The sequence below is a fragment of the Chrysemys picta genome, chromosome 4, assembly GCF_011386835.1.
Source record: "Chrysemys picta bellii isolate R12L10 chromosome 4, ASM1138683v2, whole genome shotgun sequence".
In the NCBI taxonomy this organism is placed as follows: Eukaryota; Metazoa; Chordata; order Testudines; family Emydidae; genus Chrysemys; species Chrysemys picta.
Genome location: NC_088794.1, coordinates 14511696 through 14528130, shown reverse-complemented (window position 1 = coordinate 14528130; position 16435 = coordinate 14511696). Strand labels below are relative to the sequence as shown.

Sequence of the window (16435 nt, the reverse complement as noted above, 5' to 3'; positions counted from 1 at the left end):
TTTTTTTTACTTCGAGGCATGGGTTGGGATTTTTTTCTACAATGCTGTAATATGCTATACACTGCATGTGCTGCCTCTAAATTCTGTTTTGAAATGAAAATGACAAAATAATTCAGATGTTTCATCTTAAAAAAGCTGGGCCAAATTAAATTCTTCTTAAGTGTCCACTCTTGTTTAAAGAAGTCTTCCCTTTACCCTCCTGGCAAGTCTCAACAATTCTTATAAAACTCTAATTAAAATTTTGAATGTGGGGACTGTATTCCAGAACCCATGGATGTTAAATGTATTTGCTGGTTCAGAAAGCCCTCTTCCAAGAACACTTGCAGCAGAGATCAAAGCATCTAAAGCCAAACTGCGACTGTAAAATGTCCTGAATCTGATTATTATCTCAGTGCTTTTAGTTCTACAAAGATGACCCAGGGTAGAAAGAATTTTTGTCTGTGAACAGTAGTGGAAATGGCCTCAACTTTTGCCCTTCAGGGGAAGTATTCACGTGAAAAGAAATGGGTTCTCCTTTAGTTTCCTTATTATTTGTATTTGCTTGCTCTTCAAGAAAAAAGGCTGCTTTAAATCCAGTTGACTTCCCTTTGCTGTAAGTGTGGAGTTAAATATGAACTTCAAAATTTTAATCATTTACTGAACACATGCTATGCTGACAGCTCTTTAATGGCTGGTTACATTGCGTTTTAACACAACCACAGTACCATAAACAGCCATAGCTATGCTTTCATTTAAGAAGACTCTCTCTGAAAACCTTTGAATATTTTTAGTTTGTGTTTTAACATCAGTGTAGTATCTGGAAGCAAATAATGCTGGGCAGTTCACCAACTTGCATGAACAAAGCAGGAAGGTGGGATTTTGTTGTTGAGAATTTTCCAGGCACTTATTTGGCAGTTTCAAGACTCCTATAGCTGTGATTTTGTTTTGTTTTGTTTTTTAAGCAACAGGTCATGCCCCTTTTTGATTTTTTTTTTAGTACAAATAAAACGTGTTTCAGTGAGTCAAACAAAAGTGGGTTTGTTAAGCCAGAGCAGTAAAGTTCGTATTGATTTGTTTACTCATAACTAAATTAAGAGGTGGTAGTCTCTAACTCAGTCATTGTCCAGTGTAGAAATGGAACTCAATATCTTGTTGGAATTGCCTAGAAGTATTCACAGCTTTTAAGTAGGGTAGCAACTTGTCAGAAGGGAATTCCCTCCCTGTAGGGAATTTAAACTTTCTCCTGCATCATGCTGGTGCTACTCGGAGAACCACTTACTTCCTCCTCTGTCTTGAAGGCCCCAACTTATGGCTGGCTGGTCTTGTTGGAAATCATGAAACCAGACATTTAGAGGTTTACCAAACTGTTTATTATACAGTCACACTTCTTTCCCCTCAGACAGTAAATTCATTTATCTGCAGTACTGAACACATGCTATGCTGACAGCTCTTTAATGGCTGGTTACATTGCATTTTAACACAACCACAGTACCATAAACAGCCATAGCTATGCTTTCATTTAAGACGACTCTCTAGACATGTCAGTGTAAATCTACCCAGAAAAGCCCTGTAAAAAAGTTGTACGGCTCTGCTGAAACTTTGCTGCTTTAATACTTCACACTGGACTTTGAGTGAAACAAGAATATTATTTCATAGCTGGAGTGCCCTCTGATTAATGCTGAGGGGAGGAATAGATCATTACTTTAAATTCCTCTTAAAGTGTAGAGAGGATACTTAAGGTTGTTACTCTGCTGGGTGAGCAAGACAATTTTCTTTTCCCAGAAACTGGAAAACTTCATCAGCGTAAATAATCCATTTTTGTTTGCAGTGTTGTAGCTGTGTTGGTCCCAGGATATTAGGAAGACAAGGTGGGTGAGGTAATATCTTTTATTGGACCAGCTTCTGGTGAAAGACACAAGCTTTCAAGCTACACAGAGCTCTGTATAGCTTGAAAGCTTGTCTCTATCATCAACAGAAGTTGGTCCAGTAAAAGATATTACCTCACCCACCTTCTGTCTGCTTAAACAAGATTGAACATGGCTTTATTTGCTTAGCTTTACACAAGACAATTATGCAAATTACCTGCAAAGTAGTAGTGACTTTTAGAGTAGTAGGTTTCATTGGATTCCATTCTGCTGCATATATTTGTCTAAACAAAAGTTAAAAATTAAACATCCAGTGGGTAAATCCATCTTTTGCTAGCACAGTTGAGCACCATATAACAAACTGAAGTCTGTTCATGCATCCCATGACGTTTTTGACTTTTAGCAAGTGTTAAGAGTGGCAAAAGCTTGGGATGAATTTGACACATTTAGCTGCTACTGTTGTTGCCTTGCATTGAAGGATATGTGCAAGAATGGGTTGTAATTTTAGGACTTTTCACAGCCTATACATGTTCAATGCAGAGTATTTTAGGCTTCCACCGTAGAGACATAGACTTGTTAAAACATATGATGTGACTATTGTTGCTCTTAATTAAAATCCAGTATCCAGAAGTATTGGATCTGCATTCTAATGTGTACAACTTAAAATTGTATTTCACAAGCTGCTATGGGCTGAAGAAATTCCATAGAGAGAATAGAAACCAGAGTTCTGCGTATGTGTATGTTTCTGTGGCATTAACCTTGTGGAGTGACTTGAGTGTGTGCCACAGGAGAGGTCGTTAGGGATGGCTCAAAAGGTACAATGTAGCTTTGAAATGCTAATTTATAAATTTAATATTTATCTTCTGGTAGATGGATCAATTTGGACTGCAAAGGTATTGTTCTTAAGCAGCCATTTTTAACCTACAAGTTATACGCCTGAAGTATGGCTCCATGATTAAGTCCTTAGTGGGACATTTGCAGCGTTATGGTTATAATCCACAGTAGCATGATTTAAAAAAAAAATTACTTCTCCCTCCTGTTAATTTTGGCTGCTGCTCAGTGAATATTGTACATTAGCACTTATTTTCTGCCTACACCATCTGGGTATGCATATGCTTGTGAACCCCTGGGAAAAGGTGAAAAATCAATCTTCTGCAACTAGTTATGGAGGTCATAAAGAAAACATTGGTGTGTGTGTTTTCTCCTTTGTTTGACAATACAGCTTGCAATTTGAAAAACTAAAAGGTCTGAAGTTTCCAAGTTCAATGAAGGTTATGCATTCCTGGGTCTTAGAATATCACCGTTGGGTTTTGTTCAGAGCAACATCTATTGAACTAATTCTTTTCTAATTACTTTTGTTTTTCAGGTATTCAGAATGAATCTGGAAAAGCTCAGCAAACCAGAACTACTGACGCTATTTAGTATTCTTGAAGGAGAACTAGAAGCAAGAGATCTTGTCATAGATGCCTTAAAGGTATGTTGTAAGTAAGGTAATTGAGTCAGAAATGCTACCATCCTCCTGTAGGTTCTGCCAAAGGCCTGTATCACAAGGTGGGGTTTAGCAGCAATGATTTATTACTTTTTAAACAGTCACACTGGATATCAGCAGTGTTAGATAGTCAATGCTGTATATTGATCTATATCTTGGAATTCGTTACCAAAAAGTTGGCTGCAAAAGCAAGCAGTTCAGTGTTTAAGTGCAGAGAGCATTTTAAATGTCAGTACTTCCTTTTTTATAACAAAACTGCTCTTGATTCTTTATCAGGAAGAATTAAAAGGGTTAGTCTTAAACTTCTTAATTAAATATTTCACATGTTCCTGTTTCTTCAGTAACAAAACTCTTCAGAGCAGCAGAGAAGATCAGCTCTCAAAATCTCTCTGGCAGGGGTGACTGCTTCCTAAGAAGCAGATGCCAGTTCCATGCTAAGAATAACATAGCCCCAATGGGATAGTAAGGCTGCATCTACACTTCAGGCGGGGGTTGTGATTCCTTTGCTTGTGCACACACATTCACGCTAGCTCTCAGCAAGTTAGCAGGAGTATAAATAGCAGTTTGCCCATGGTAGCACTGCTAGTGGAAGCAGAGGCGCAGCTGCTGCTGGCATTGCTACCGCAGCTACAGTGCTGTTTATGTGCACGCTAGGCAGCCTGCAGAGTGTTCTTGTACCCTTCTTTCATGTAGCGTGTATATTAAGTTGCTAGAAAAGAAAGGGAGCGCCACAGCCTTCGCTGCCTGTGTGAGTGATGCACAGTGCTGTTTTGTTGGAGCTGGACAGTATGGTGGAGAAATGTCGCTGATTTTGGGGCTTGCATCCAGGCTGACTAGCTGAAACTCAACGCTGATAAGATGGAATTAATGCTCCTGGAGAGAGGCAAGCAACCAGATGAAATTGCAAAACTGCATCTGCCCCTTCGGTGGGGTAATTGATTCATCACTTGTTACTCTGTCACAGACTGAAGTCCTGATCTCTCTCTAGAAGCATCTGGATGGCCTATACCAGTAGTAGTGTTTTCTCTATCGGTATTTGGCTAGAAAATTGCATCCCTTTCTTTCGGATGCAGGACCTTGTCATCCTTATCTGTGCCTTTATCCCCTTGCAGTTTGTCTGCTGCAATGCACTCGATATGTGTTGAGGAAACCGTACCTTAAGACTACTCAAACTTCAGCTGGCCCTTGTAGGGATCACATTATGTCTGTTCTTCATTACTCCATTATTTGCATTGGTTTCCTGTTTGTCTCCGGGCAGTGGTTGAAGGTGCTGATTTTGACCTGTGTTGTTTGTCCTGTATAACTGAGATTGCCTTTCTCTGTTATATCAGGGCAGCTACAATTATCCAAGGCATGCAGGTTAAAATGAGAGAGTGCAGAGAACAGGGTGTTCTCAATGAGGTGTTCTTAGCTATGGCGCTGACACCTCCATTTTATCCAGCAATCTTGATCTGTTGTTCTTCAGGGAATGTTTTAAAATGCATCTATTCTCTTCTGAGAGGGAATATTAAATGGGAGAGTGGGGGTGTGGGGATAATGAGGTAAAAGTATTGTGGGGAAAAAATTAGAGAAGTTTTTGAAGGTTGACTATCTGGTAACTTGTGGACAGTGACATAGAATTTATAGCTAGGTTCATAATTCCTGTCCTGGGCCATGCTAAAATTCCAGTTAGTCATTTTGCATGGTCTGTACTTTGTATGTATGTATTTTGTAGCTAGTGCAAGTGGTTCATCTCTTTCTAGCTGTGTGGCAAAAGATTAATCTATCTCAAAGCTAAATATGGAATAGATAGTCATATAGGTCTGCTGTCTGAACACAATTTTATTCCAATGCTGTCCTCTGTTGATTTGTATGTGTGAAAAGCTGCTCTGGGCTGCTTCTCTTGCATGCTGTGCAGTCTATGGTAACTGCAAAATTCCATGCAACAATTCTGACATTGGCTCTTGGTGTTCATAGAATCATAGAAGATCAGGGTTGGAAGAGACCTCAGGAGGTCATCTAGTCCAACCCCCTGCTCAAAGCAGGACCAATCCCAATTAAATCATCCTAGCCAGGGCTTTGTCAAACCGGGCCTTAAAAACCTCTAAGGATGGAGATTCCACTACCTCCCGAAGTAACCCATTCCAGTGCTTTACCACCCTCCTAGTGAAATAGTTTTCCCCAATATCCAATCTAGACCTCCCACAGCCTTCTATCCACCATTCATCCAATCCATACTTTTTTAACTTGCTGGCAAGAATACTGTGGGAGACCATATCAAAAGCTTTGCTAAAGTCAAGATCTATCATGTTCACTGCTTTCCCCATACCCATAGAGCCAGTTATCTCATCATAGAAGGCAATCAGGTTGGTCAGGCATGACTTTCCCTTGGTGAATCCATGTTGACTGTTCCTGATCACCTTGATCTCCTCCAAGTGCTTCAAAATGGATTCCTTGAGGACCTGCTCCATGATTTTACCAGGGACTGAGGTGAGGCTGACCAGTCTGTAGTTCCCCAGATTTTCCTTCTTCCCTTTATCAAAGGTTGGCACTATATTTGCCGTTTTCCAGTCGTCCGGGACCTCCCCCAATCGCCATGAGTTTTCAAAGATAATGTGATATGTTGTCTCATAATGTTCTCTTTCTGTTCCCCCTCTGGTAACGTCCACCCTTTTACGCTGCTTCCCCATTCCTTTTCCCTTTGATTTTTCACCATATGGGCTTGTATCTGCTCATATGTATTTTTAAGGAACTAACCACCATAGTGCCTAGATACCATTATTAAAAGTTTGTATAGTATTGTACTCACACTATAGTTCTCTTGCATCACACACGTTTACAGTGGATACCAATGGAACAGTTCTGCAGCCTAACATGGACGCTGCATGTTTGGTGGCAAATAAAAACAGCTTCCATGTGTAGTACCTTGAAAGATCTACCTTCAGTTCCTCTGCATTTGATCCATTTTAAAACATCCAAAACTAAGTGACAAATCCAACTAACTGTAGCTCTGTCTGCTTTTGAAGGTTACCAATATGCTTCAAAGAGAGAACCCCATGAATAGTTAGTTTTACAGCCTATCCTTGCTGTGCTGTGCATTATAATTCCTTCTGGTTCTATTGGTAACAGATGTTTAGGTAGTTATTGCACATGTTTTCATAAAAGATTGCTTTTGTTGTACTAGTCTAGTTTTATTTACTGCAAGCAGCTTTTGTCTTCTCTAAAGCTCTTCCCCCAAATAAGGAGAACACCCAGAGAAACCACAGCTATAATTAAGAAAGCATTTGGATAAGAAAGTGCCAAATGTTATCAAATATAAGTGTTGTGTTTAGTCTGCACATGTTGTGTTTAGGTAAAAGTTATCTTTCCAGGCTTCAGCACCGGGCAGCATGAATGAAGTGAAAAGAAGCTAGCAATGTTGCAGTCCACTCTATATTACATTAGATGATTGGAAATTGGATTTAATTTTGTATAGAAAAGAAAGCTGCCTATTAGACTCCATTCACCGGATCCTTTGATTTGAAATGAGATCTGGCTTGGTTCAAGATTTGGGATCTGCCTTGTATGTCAGGCCATCATCGCATTAGTTCTGCACAACCCGATCTTGCTATCAGTGATGATTATTCTGTAGCTGACACATCACATGTTTTTTTAGGAATGGATTGTTTTTGGTCTTCATTATTTTTCCTCCTTTTATTCTCCTCCTCAGTTGTGCAGGTGTAAATCTCTGGGATTGTTTGGAGGAGTTTTCTCATATACAAAAAGACTCTCTTTGTGAAGGAACTTCCACTTCATCATCCATCTTATTCCCTTGGATTTAATTTTTCACAAGATACTGTGACCTGCAGCAGTTACCAAGTGTAGAAAATTCTCCTTAAACTCCCAGTTTGGGGCAGCCATCTTATTCAAGCCGTCCGGCTACAGATATTTGAAGAGGGAAAACACCAAGGAAGCAGAGAAGTAATTGTTTGGGGTAGTACAAGTGGATATACCTTGGAGTAATAGGTTTCTCTAGGAAATGAGAGAATGCAGGCTTCCCTCCCCCCACAGTGCAGCAAAAATGCTACATTTCTGCTCCGCTTTGAGCCCTGCATACCTATGGTGGTGGTGTGGCCAAGAGGATAGTGCTACGTGGTAAGACCTCTTCAGAAACACACGCAGCAAACAGTATGTTAAGATGAAAGGATAAACTAAGTAATGCATAGTGTGAAATCTCATGGCTCCAGTGGCTAAAAAACTGAGCAAATATTAGTTTTTTGCCTTTGAGATATGGTGGGAAAAGCCTTTATTATTAGATGAAATGTGCTTTATCTGTTCAATAATTTTGAAGTTAGAGAAACTGGAACATTAGAAAGGAGGAAATGGAGCTGGCAGGTTATTGAAGTAAATAGTAAAATGTGACCATGTTCAATATTAAAGGTTACTTCAAGTTGGGTTGTCATTACTTGTAATGTTACAACTTCCGATATCTCAAAACTGGAACGGTACATTGCTTGCCTTCCTGCACTGCTGACTTAACTAGCCTTTCAGATGCCCCACTAGCCTCAATCCAATTCAGAGCACACAAAAATACTGTGTGCTGAAAAAACCTTGTATCTTAAGGCCTCTGTTGAACTTTCTTTTTGCATCCAGACAGTGTTTTTGCTTTTCAGGACACCCGTTACTCTCTCACAAGCTTTGTGTAATGTTCTGCAAACACACTTAGTTTGTACTTGAGTGTAGATCTGTATTCCTGCAATTTTTTTGATAGGGTGCAAGGGAGAGGCTGACCCAAGGTAAGATGGCTTCAGTGTATGTACATTCAAATAATGGCATGAGTAACAATAATTAAAATGGAGATTTAACCAGTAGTGAAGTGTTTGTGACCAATTCATACAGCATAAAACCAACCAACCAAGAATTTGACAAGTACATTTGAATAATTAACAAATTAAATGAAATTATGATCTGCTCATGGCGATCACCTAATGTAAAGTGACTAAGTAATCAAATTAATGACTCTCCTAGCTCTAGTAAAGGATCAATTGTAATGTGATTCACAGCCTCCCACATTCTCCCCCCCTCCTCAAAATAAAAGTATAGAAAAAACTGAAGTTAATGGGAAAAGAGAAGTAAAAACTTTGCTTCAAAATTAGTTTTCACTGTGGTTCCCCCAGCGTACTACCCATGGGGAAATGAAAATCCCTCTCTTCTCCATCTGGCTTGCTCGTGGAGCAGGTGGTGGAATATTGTAGGTCTCCTAGCAGTGTTTTGTACCTCGATCCCAGAAGCTAGAGTTAGTACAGTCATGGCTGGAGTTGAACTCAATGTTGGCAGGATACTTTTGTTATCCTTATGAACATATTACGTATGTTAGAGAAAAAAATCACAAAGCTACTTAGTCTAGAAGCAAGACAGAATTTGAGCAGCAGAAAATTTACAGCCAAAACCAGCCCAAGCCTCTGGGATCTACAGCTCTTTCTTCTTATATTTACTGATTTTAACTGTCATAATTATTCTGAAACATTTAATTGAATAAAAAAGACAATATTTTTAAACATATGTAAAGTAGCATGGTGCAAATTGTATGCCAGTCTATATGCTCCTATTTTGACAAGTAGAAAATATTACAGGAAAAAACACTGAAGAAGTGTGCTAAGATCAGTATCCAACCGTTATGGACTGAAATCCTGGTAAGAGAACTTTAGTTAACTGAAATGCATACAGGATAAATGGGACGAATAGATCTGCTAGGAATAAGTGTCAAAACTTTAAGAGCTGAAACAAGCATCCATTGATTGATTGCATCTTCTGATAAATCCTCTGATCATTCTGAAGCTGTTGTTTTCTCTTGTTCAGTGTGTTTCCCCACCACTACCATTTAGATGTCTTTCCAGACTTTCGAAAATGATTTTTTAATGCTAACTGTGTATTGGCGCTGCAGAAGTACGCTGGAACTAGGCAGAAACCCATTTTGATGTGGGTTTTGACTTTGTGTCACTGGTCATGTTACAGTTTCAAATATTCCAGTATTCTAAAGACTACAGGCAAAACAAGCTAAAAAAAAGGTGGATTTGGCCAGTCATGATTTTATAGACCTATATCATATCCCTCCTTAGTCGTCTCTTTTCCAAGCTGAAAAGTCCCAGTCTTATTAATCTCTCCTCATATGGCAGCCATTCCATATCCCTAATCATTTTTGTTGCCTTTTTCTGAACCTTTTCCAATTCCAATATATCTTTTTTGAGATCTTTCTTGAGTGGTAACAGCTAATTTAGACTCCATCATTTTATATGCATAGTTGGGATTATGTTTTCCAATGTGCATTACTTTGCATTTATCAACATTGAATTTCATCTGCCATTTTGTTTCCCAATCGCCCAGTTTTGTGAGATCCCTTTGTAGCTCTTCACATTGTGCAGTTTTGTATCACTTGCAAATTTTGCCTCCTCACTGTTTACCCCTTTTTCCAGATCAGTTATGAATATGTTGAATAGAACTGGCCCCAGTACAGACCCCTTGGGGACACCAGTATTTATCTCTCTCCATTCTGAAAACTGATCATTTATTCCTACCCTTTGTTTCCTATCTTTTAACCAGTTACCAATCCATGAGAGGACCTATTCTCTTATCCCATGACCGCTTACTTTGCTTAAGAGCCTTTGGTGAGGGACCTTGTCAAAGGTTTTCTGAAAATCTAAGTACACTATATCCACTGGATCCCCCTTGTCCACCTGCTTGTTGACCCCCTGAAAGAATTTTAGTAGATTGGTGAGGCATGCTTTCCCTTTACAAAAACCATATTGACTTTTCCCCAACAAAGTATGTTCATCTATGTGTCCGACAATTTTGTTCTTTACTATGGTTTCAACCAGTTTGTCCAGTACTGAAGTCAGGCTTGCCAGCCTGTAATTCCTGGGATCGCCTCTGGAGCCCTTTTTAAAAATTGGCATCACATTAGCTATCCTCCAGTCATTTGGTACAGAACCTGATTTAAATGATAGGTTACAGACTACAGCTAGTAGTTCTGCAATTTCACATTTGAGTTCCTTCAGAACTCTTGCGTGAATGCCATCTGGTCCTGGTGACTTATTGCTGTTTATCAGTTTGTTCCAAAACCTCCTTTAATGACACTTCAATCTGGGACAGTCCCTCAGATTTGTCACCTAAAAAGAATGGCTCAGGTTTGGGAATCTCCCTCACATCCTCAGCTGTGATGACGGATGCAAAGAATTCATTTAGTTTCTCCACAATGGCCTTATCTTCAAGTTCCTACTTACCTTTGCCTCTCCGTGCATCCCCCAAATGTGCCTTTGCATGTTTTTCCATCTTGCTGTCTACATGTGGGGAGCCTTACTGAACAAGTTCAAGAGGCTACCACCCTCCCTTTCTAAGGATCACCTTCTGCTAGAACTCTTGCAAGAAATCAGCCAGGACTAAATTGAATTAGGATGTGCTGATCCTATTTTAAATATGTTCAAATGAGTTAGAACAGTCAATTTATGCATGCCAGTTAGGTGAGTGATTGTGACTTTATTACTATCACTCTTGGCTTAGATTTCCCCTCCTGCCTCTTCCCTCCAATTATTTCTTAATCTCGCTTGTTGCATCTTGTTCCAAATTAGACTGTAATCTCACCTTCATATCTTAATTTCTTTTCCAGGACTCTCTGCTCCCTCTTCCACCTGATTATATTTAAAACACACAACAAGGTAGCAGCTATTTTGGGGATGAGAAATGTTTAGAATCACTTTACACAATTTAACATTAAGGGCCAATTTCTGTGGTCCTTTCTTGTGCAAGACTGCCATGTAGAAAGGACTGCATGAGTAGGGCCCCAAATTATCCTTCTCAGATCCAGCAAATCATATGAGTGAAAGGAATCCATTCAAATAAACTAGATCAATCATTCTTGACATTTATAGAGTGCTTTGTTCCCTTTCTCTTTTTTGAGAACAGAATTCTCCATTCATTAAAACTGAAGTTTTGTTTGCTTTTAGATCAGAAAACAGGAAGCAGCTTTCAGGCTTGTTCTTGCTTGAGGCTGTAGCTCTTTCATAGCAGAGTAGAACCTGGCTAATTAGCATTAATGACTGGGAGTCTCTGAATTACTGAATTTTGCAAGTGAACAAATAGATGAACAAACAATAAAGTGCGGATAATGCATTCCAAAACAAACTGTTCAGTTGTCAATTGAATTATATTTCCGAGTTTTCTGTCCAGTACCGTAAGGTCCCACTACAGCAGCTACTAAATCTTTAAGAGAAGGGGCAAGACAACTGATAATTTTTTTTCTTTTTTGAGCAGATTATAAAATGCTTGGATTTAGCAGGCTTCTGCTGTACTCTGTTCCCTTGAATTACAATATTTGATACAGCTTTTTCTGTATATATTTAGGAAAATTTCACTTTCATTAATGTTTCAATTAAGAAGTTGACCTGCTCACCGATAAATCATGATAAAATGTGCTGCCTCCCACCTGCCCAGTAACTGGGCGAGTTCTGAGCAAGGAATATGATTAGATAACTGTTTTCTCCCCTCTGTGTTATTACTTGAATATATTTTTTGTGTGACAGTCTCAACTTCACATTCTGTTTTCTTTAATATAGAGATGGCCAAAGTGCAGCTTGTGGGCCCAGTTCAGCCCACGAGGGCCATCATCTTCAGTACAGGGACTCTAAGCCTACTGTGATCCATCTTGATCAATTGGAAGGCCAGGATCATGCTGGGATTTGTAGTCTCTAGGCTACACTTCAGTTTTACACACAAGAGAAGCTGTAGTCTGTTCCATTTCATGTGCATTAGGAGCATCCCTGAGGTTTCTTGCAAACTGCAACATAACCTTTATGTAAGCAAAGCCTGGGCTACCTTAACTCGCTGGCTTTTTCATTTAATATCGATAATGCTATTATATTGGTTCAATAGAGATCTGATTTACTGACTAGCCAATTACAACAAGAGGTTAAAGCCTTGTTATTTTGGGTCTGTCTTAAAATATCTATTAGCAACCGCTTTTTGGTCAAAATCATGTTCAGTATTTAGATACGGAGCTGCTGTGGGACGAAGGATAGGGAGTTGATTCTTTATGGTTGCTTAATGCGAAGTCCGTAATCCCCACCCCTGAATACTGTGACCTCAGCTTATCTTTATTTTCTAACATCTGTCTCTGGGGAAAGAAGTAATAAGGAAGTTCAAGAATGCAGGGGAAGCTATTTAAAGAATATGCCATTCTCTATCATCTAAAGGAGGAACTTCAGGACAGATTAAATTGCTGGGGAATTGTGGGTCCAGATAAATACAATGAAATTAAAACAGTTCAAAAAACTATTCCTGTTTTCCCTAATGTGAAAATAACTAAAATCTAAATGCTATATATACATTCCCCTTTCTCTGTCCAAACAATAAAGGTTGTGTTGGAAAGTCCCACTAATTTATGCCTTGTGGTTCAGTAAAGGAAGTTTGAGGATGGTTGAGAGGCCATGATGCAATGTTCTGTCTCAGCCAGATCTTGAGTAAAAAGAGCATTAAGAAAGAAAGCCGAAGGATATTGTGTGGGAAACATTCGGCCCTGAGTACCCTGGAAATCCCCAGAGAAAACAATAGCGTTTTCCTAGCAGAGTGGAGCCATCAGTTTGCTTATCTGCACACTAAACATCTCTTTACTGTTCCAAATATTGCTTCTGCTCCATAAAACCAGAATTACCCTTTTTCAAAACAGACTAGCAGTGGTCAATTACCCTAATTCAAATTGAACAAAGCCAGCCAGTTACTGCAGCACCCAGTGTGCGTCAACATCTTCATTAACAGAATCTGAAATATTATTTTTGAGTAGCTGTTAGTCTTCCAGTTAGCTGAATTTTGTTCTCCTTCGGAGCATCCGCTTCTTCAAATGTTTTCTCCTCTTCTGCCTAGGAATCTTATCTTTCCTCTAAGAATAGTTGAATAGCCTGGACAGCTGACTTTAGTTATTGTTTGAGTTTGCATATTTATTTAACATAAATATGCAAACCCCAGTAACAACTTCCACATTAAAAGGAGACAGTCGTTTGGAAGTGAGTACATTATATTCAGGTGTCCAGGTGAATGGCTGTGTCCTTAAACTAAAAGACCAGATGCAGTCAGTGACATAAGCCACCAGATAACTCTCAGCTTTGTGTCATTTAATGCACATAGCCTGCATCACAATTTCATTTTAGAGGGACTAAGTTGAAAATTTTCTATGCAAGATTTATCTGTTCAGCCATATCTCCAGTGGTGTCACCTGTGCAACAGACTGAAAGTAGCAGTTATTATAATCTTTCTATAGACTTTGTATTTGCTAGTGCATCATGCTGAAACAATTGACATGTTTTGTAAACTCATAAATGCATTGTATATTTCTTGAGAGTGGGTGGGTGTTGTGTGGTATTTTTAGTTATGTTTTTTGTGTTGTCTAGACGTATATGGTTAAATATTTATGCCTAGCTGACTTGTATTTGTATGATGATAGTTAGATTTGAGAGAACTGTCGAAAGGTAGCTTAGTTTCATTTAGTGATTCCAGTTCAGGAAAATCATTAATTGCTCACAAAGTAACAAGGAGGAACTTTTTGTTCTTTCCCAGACAGGAAATAAACCACCCCAGCTTGATTCAACAAAATGTACAGCATTATGATGCCTGAAAGCAGGAGAAAAATGAGGCTTTGTGGATAGTTTCAGGCCTCTCAAAAATCATATATAAAGACACACCATGCGTGTGTGTTTTGGTTTTTGTTTGGTGATTTTGGGTTTTGGTTTTGTTTGTTTCCACATAAGTGGACTGGGTGTTAAGTTACACTGACAGAGGAGGGGAGGGACCCTTCTTAATGCCTTATGGAGCCAGTTCAAAACTTTCTGAAAAGCTTTTCCTGGAGAGAAATGAGCTAGGAGTAAATTTTTTCAGAAGTGCTTATAATATTAGAAGTGTTAATACTATTTTGAAGCTGGAATTTATTTCTGAGTTTCTGTTGTGGTAGTGTGTAACCACTCCAGGGTTGGATTCAATTTAAAAAGAGAAAACAGCTTGTCCATCAAAACAGCTGGGCCAGTTTAAATTTTTTTTAATTTATTGAAAGGCTTTCCAGTCCTTGGATCCTTTAAATGTTCCCACACAACTGTAGTTGGGTTTGATTTACTCATGTTTTGTAGTGCTTCAGAAACAATTGAGGATTTTTCCCCTTTATCTATTCAACAAATCAATCCATTAGTTTTTTCCTGTGATTCATTTAAACCACTGGCAGCACATTTATCCAAGACAGCACTCCCTTTTCCTTCCTCTTCCTCACAGCGGTCTCTTAAGCTCTGATCATACATATTTGGATACAAAAGTATATACACTTTGGAAGGTTTATAAACAGGGTGGAGTATTTATTGTGTGTATGTGTTGGCGGGGGGAGGGGGAGAGGAGAAAGCGAGGGATGGTGGGGACAGGAGATAATGCTATTGATTGCATCTACAAGATAGTATTCCAGGATATCTGTCCCTAATTCGGGTTCTCAAACTGGGGGGCGGGACTTGTCAGGGGGTCACGAGGTTATTACAGGGGGGGTCACGAGCTATAAGTCTCCACCCCAAACCCTGCTTTGCCTCCATCATTTATAATAGTGTTAAATATATTAAAAAGTGTTTTTAATTTATAGGAAGGGGTCTCACTCAGAGGCTTCCTATGTGAAAGGGGTCACCAGTACAAAAGTTTGAGAACTACTGCCCTAACTCTTACTGAAAAGAGAGAGAGATTGTGTGTGTGTGGTTTTTTTTTTTTTTTTTCCTTTTGCAGGAAGGTTGGGTATTTTTGTGTCTCCCCTCCCGCTGGGTCCATCCATGTAAATTAACACACAGTCCACTTCTGTGGAAAAAGAGTTTGCTTCTGATTCCATGCTAGACAGGAGCCATGTGATTAGAGAAGTATAGACAAGACTGTAAAATTGATGAAGGAATCTGCTTCTAAAGGGATGTTGTCAAGAGAGAAAATGTATTCGTAACACTTTTGGGGGAGACTTGCAAAGGCACAAAAGTGAGTTAGGTCCCAACTCCCATTTGTGCCTCTGAAACAATCCCCCTTAAATGATTGCAACCAAAGTAACTTTAAAACTCCAGCCTGGTGCCATTCTTGCTGTTTCAATGTGATAGTTTATCCAGACTGGCCAGTTTCATGTTTGTTTCTAGAGAATCTCACTCTTGTTCTCATGCATGGGCCCAAAGCTGTAATGTCCGGGTTTCCAGCTGTGCGGGGGGATGCTTACATTTTAAATTGCGTTTATTGGAATGTTAAAAAAACACTCATGGAAATGTGATCCATATTGAGTTTTGAAAGTCTCGCTCCCTTTGTTTTTAACCAACCCTAACTTTTCTACCTAAAATGTGTCCTGAAAACATTTATTTTGTGCTACTTACTAGTCATGCCTTACTTCTCTTTAGTAAGTGAAAGGCTGAAACAATAGAGTGTTAGGGTGACGTTTCATTCTGTATTCTGGGTAGATATCTTGTTTTTCCCTATCCTCCAACAGCTGTATGTCATTTAACAGGCTCAACAAAGAGTCACTGCTGTGTGGAATGAGTGTTAAAAACTCTATTAATTCTGAAAAGGCTACTGTATTTAATTTGGTATGGCTTACTGATGTGTTTATGTACATAAAGATACCCAGATGTGTGCATGCTTATGTATAAAACTACAACACACACTCTTACACAGAAGGCAGTGTTAGGGCCGCATCTCTCAAGTTGCAAAGCCATATGTTCTGCATGCTCTCCCTGAGTCTAGAAAACTATAACAATCTTATTTTTATGTAGTGACTTCTCTCTCTGTGGATCCCACAGTGTTTTGCAAACAATGTACAGAACAGCACCAGTGAAATTCACTCACTTCTGGGATGGTGGGCAGAAACCAACCAGTTCTCAACACACTGCAGAATCCTCTGGAGAGGGAAAATTTTGGCCAAGGGCACTGGGACAGGCCCTTACTCTTAAAATTGCCCATATGACCTTTTTACTGTTTGCAAAAAGCAGGCAAGATTTTTTTTTTGTTTAAAGGTCTTGCTTAACAGCCCTATACCCAGGAAAATGCATGATACTCTACTATCCTTGGAAGGATGAAGGGCCGAGTTGCCCCGAGTCAGGATTAGTACGTG

General features: G+C 39.3%; 1 protein-coding gene across 2 annotated transcripts in view; it reads left to right on the top strand.

The window, feature by feature from the left end:
• The window catches only part of CTTNBP2NL (CTTNBP2 N-terminal like), a 39597-nt gene that overhangs the window by 10240 nt on the left and 12922 nt on the right, over positions 1-16435 (top strand). For both annotated transcript variants that reach the window (XM_005303552.5, XM_005303551.5), the window contains exon 2: positions 3211-3318. In XM_005303552.5, the coding sequence (XP_005303609.3) occupies positions 3211-3318 (108 nt within the window). The remainder of the gene's footprint in view (positions 1-3210; positions 3319-16435) is intronic.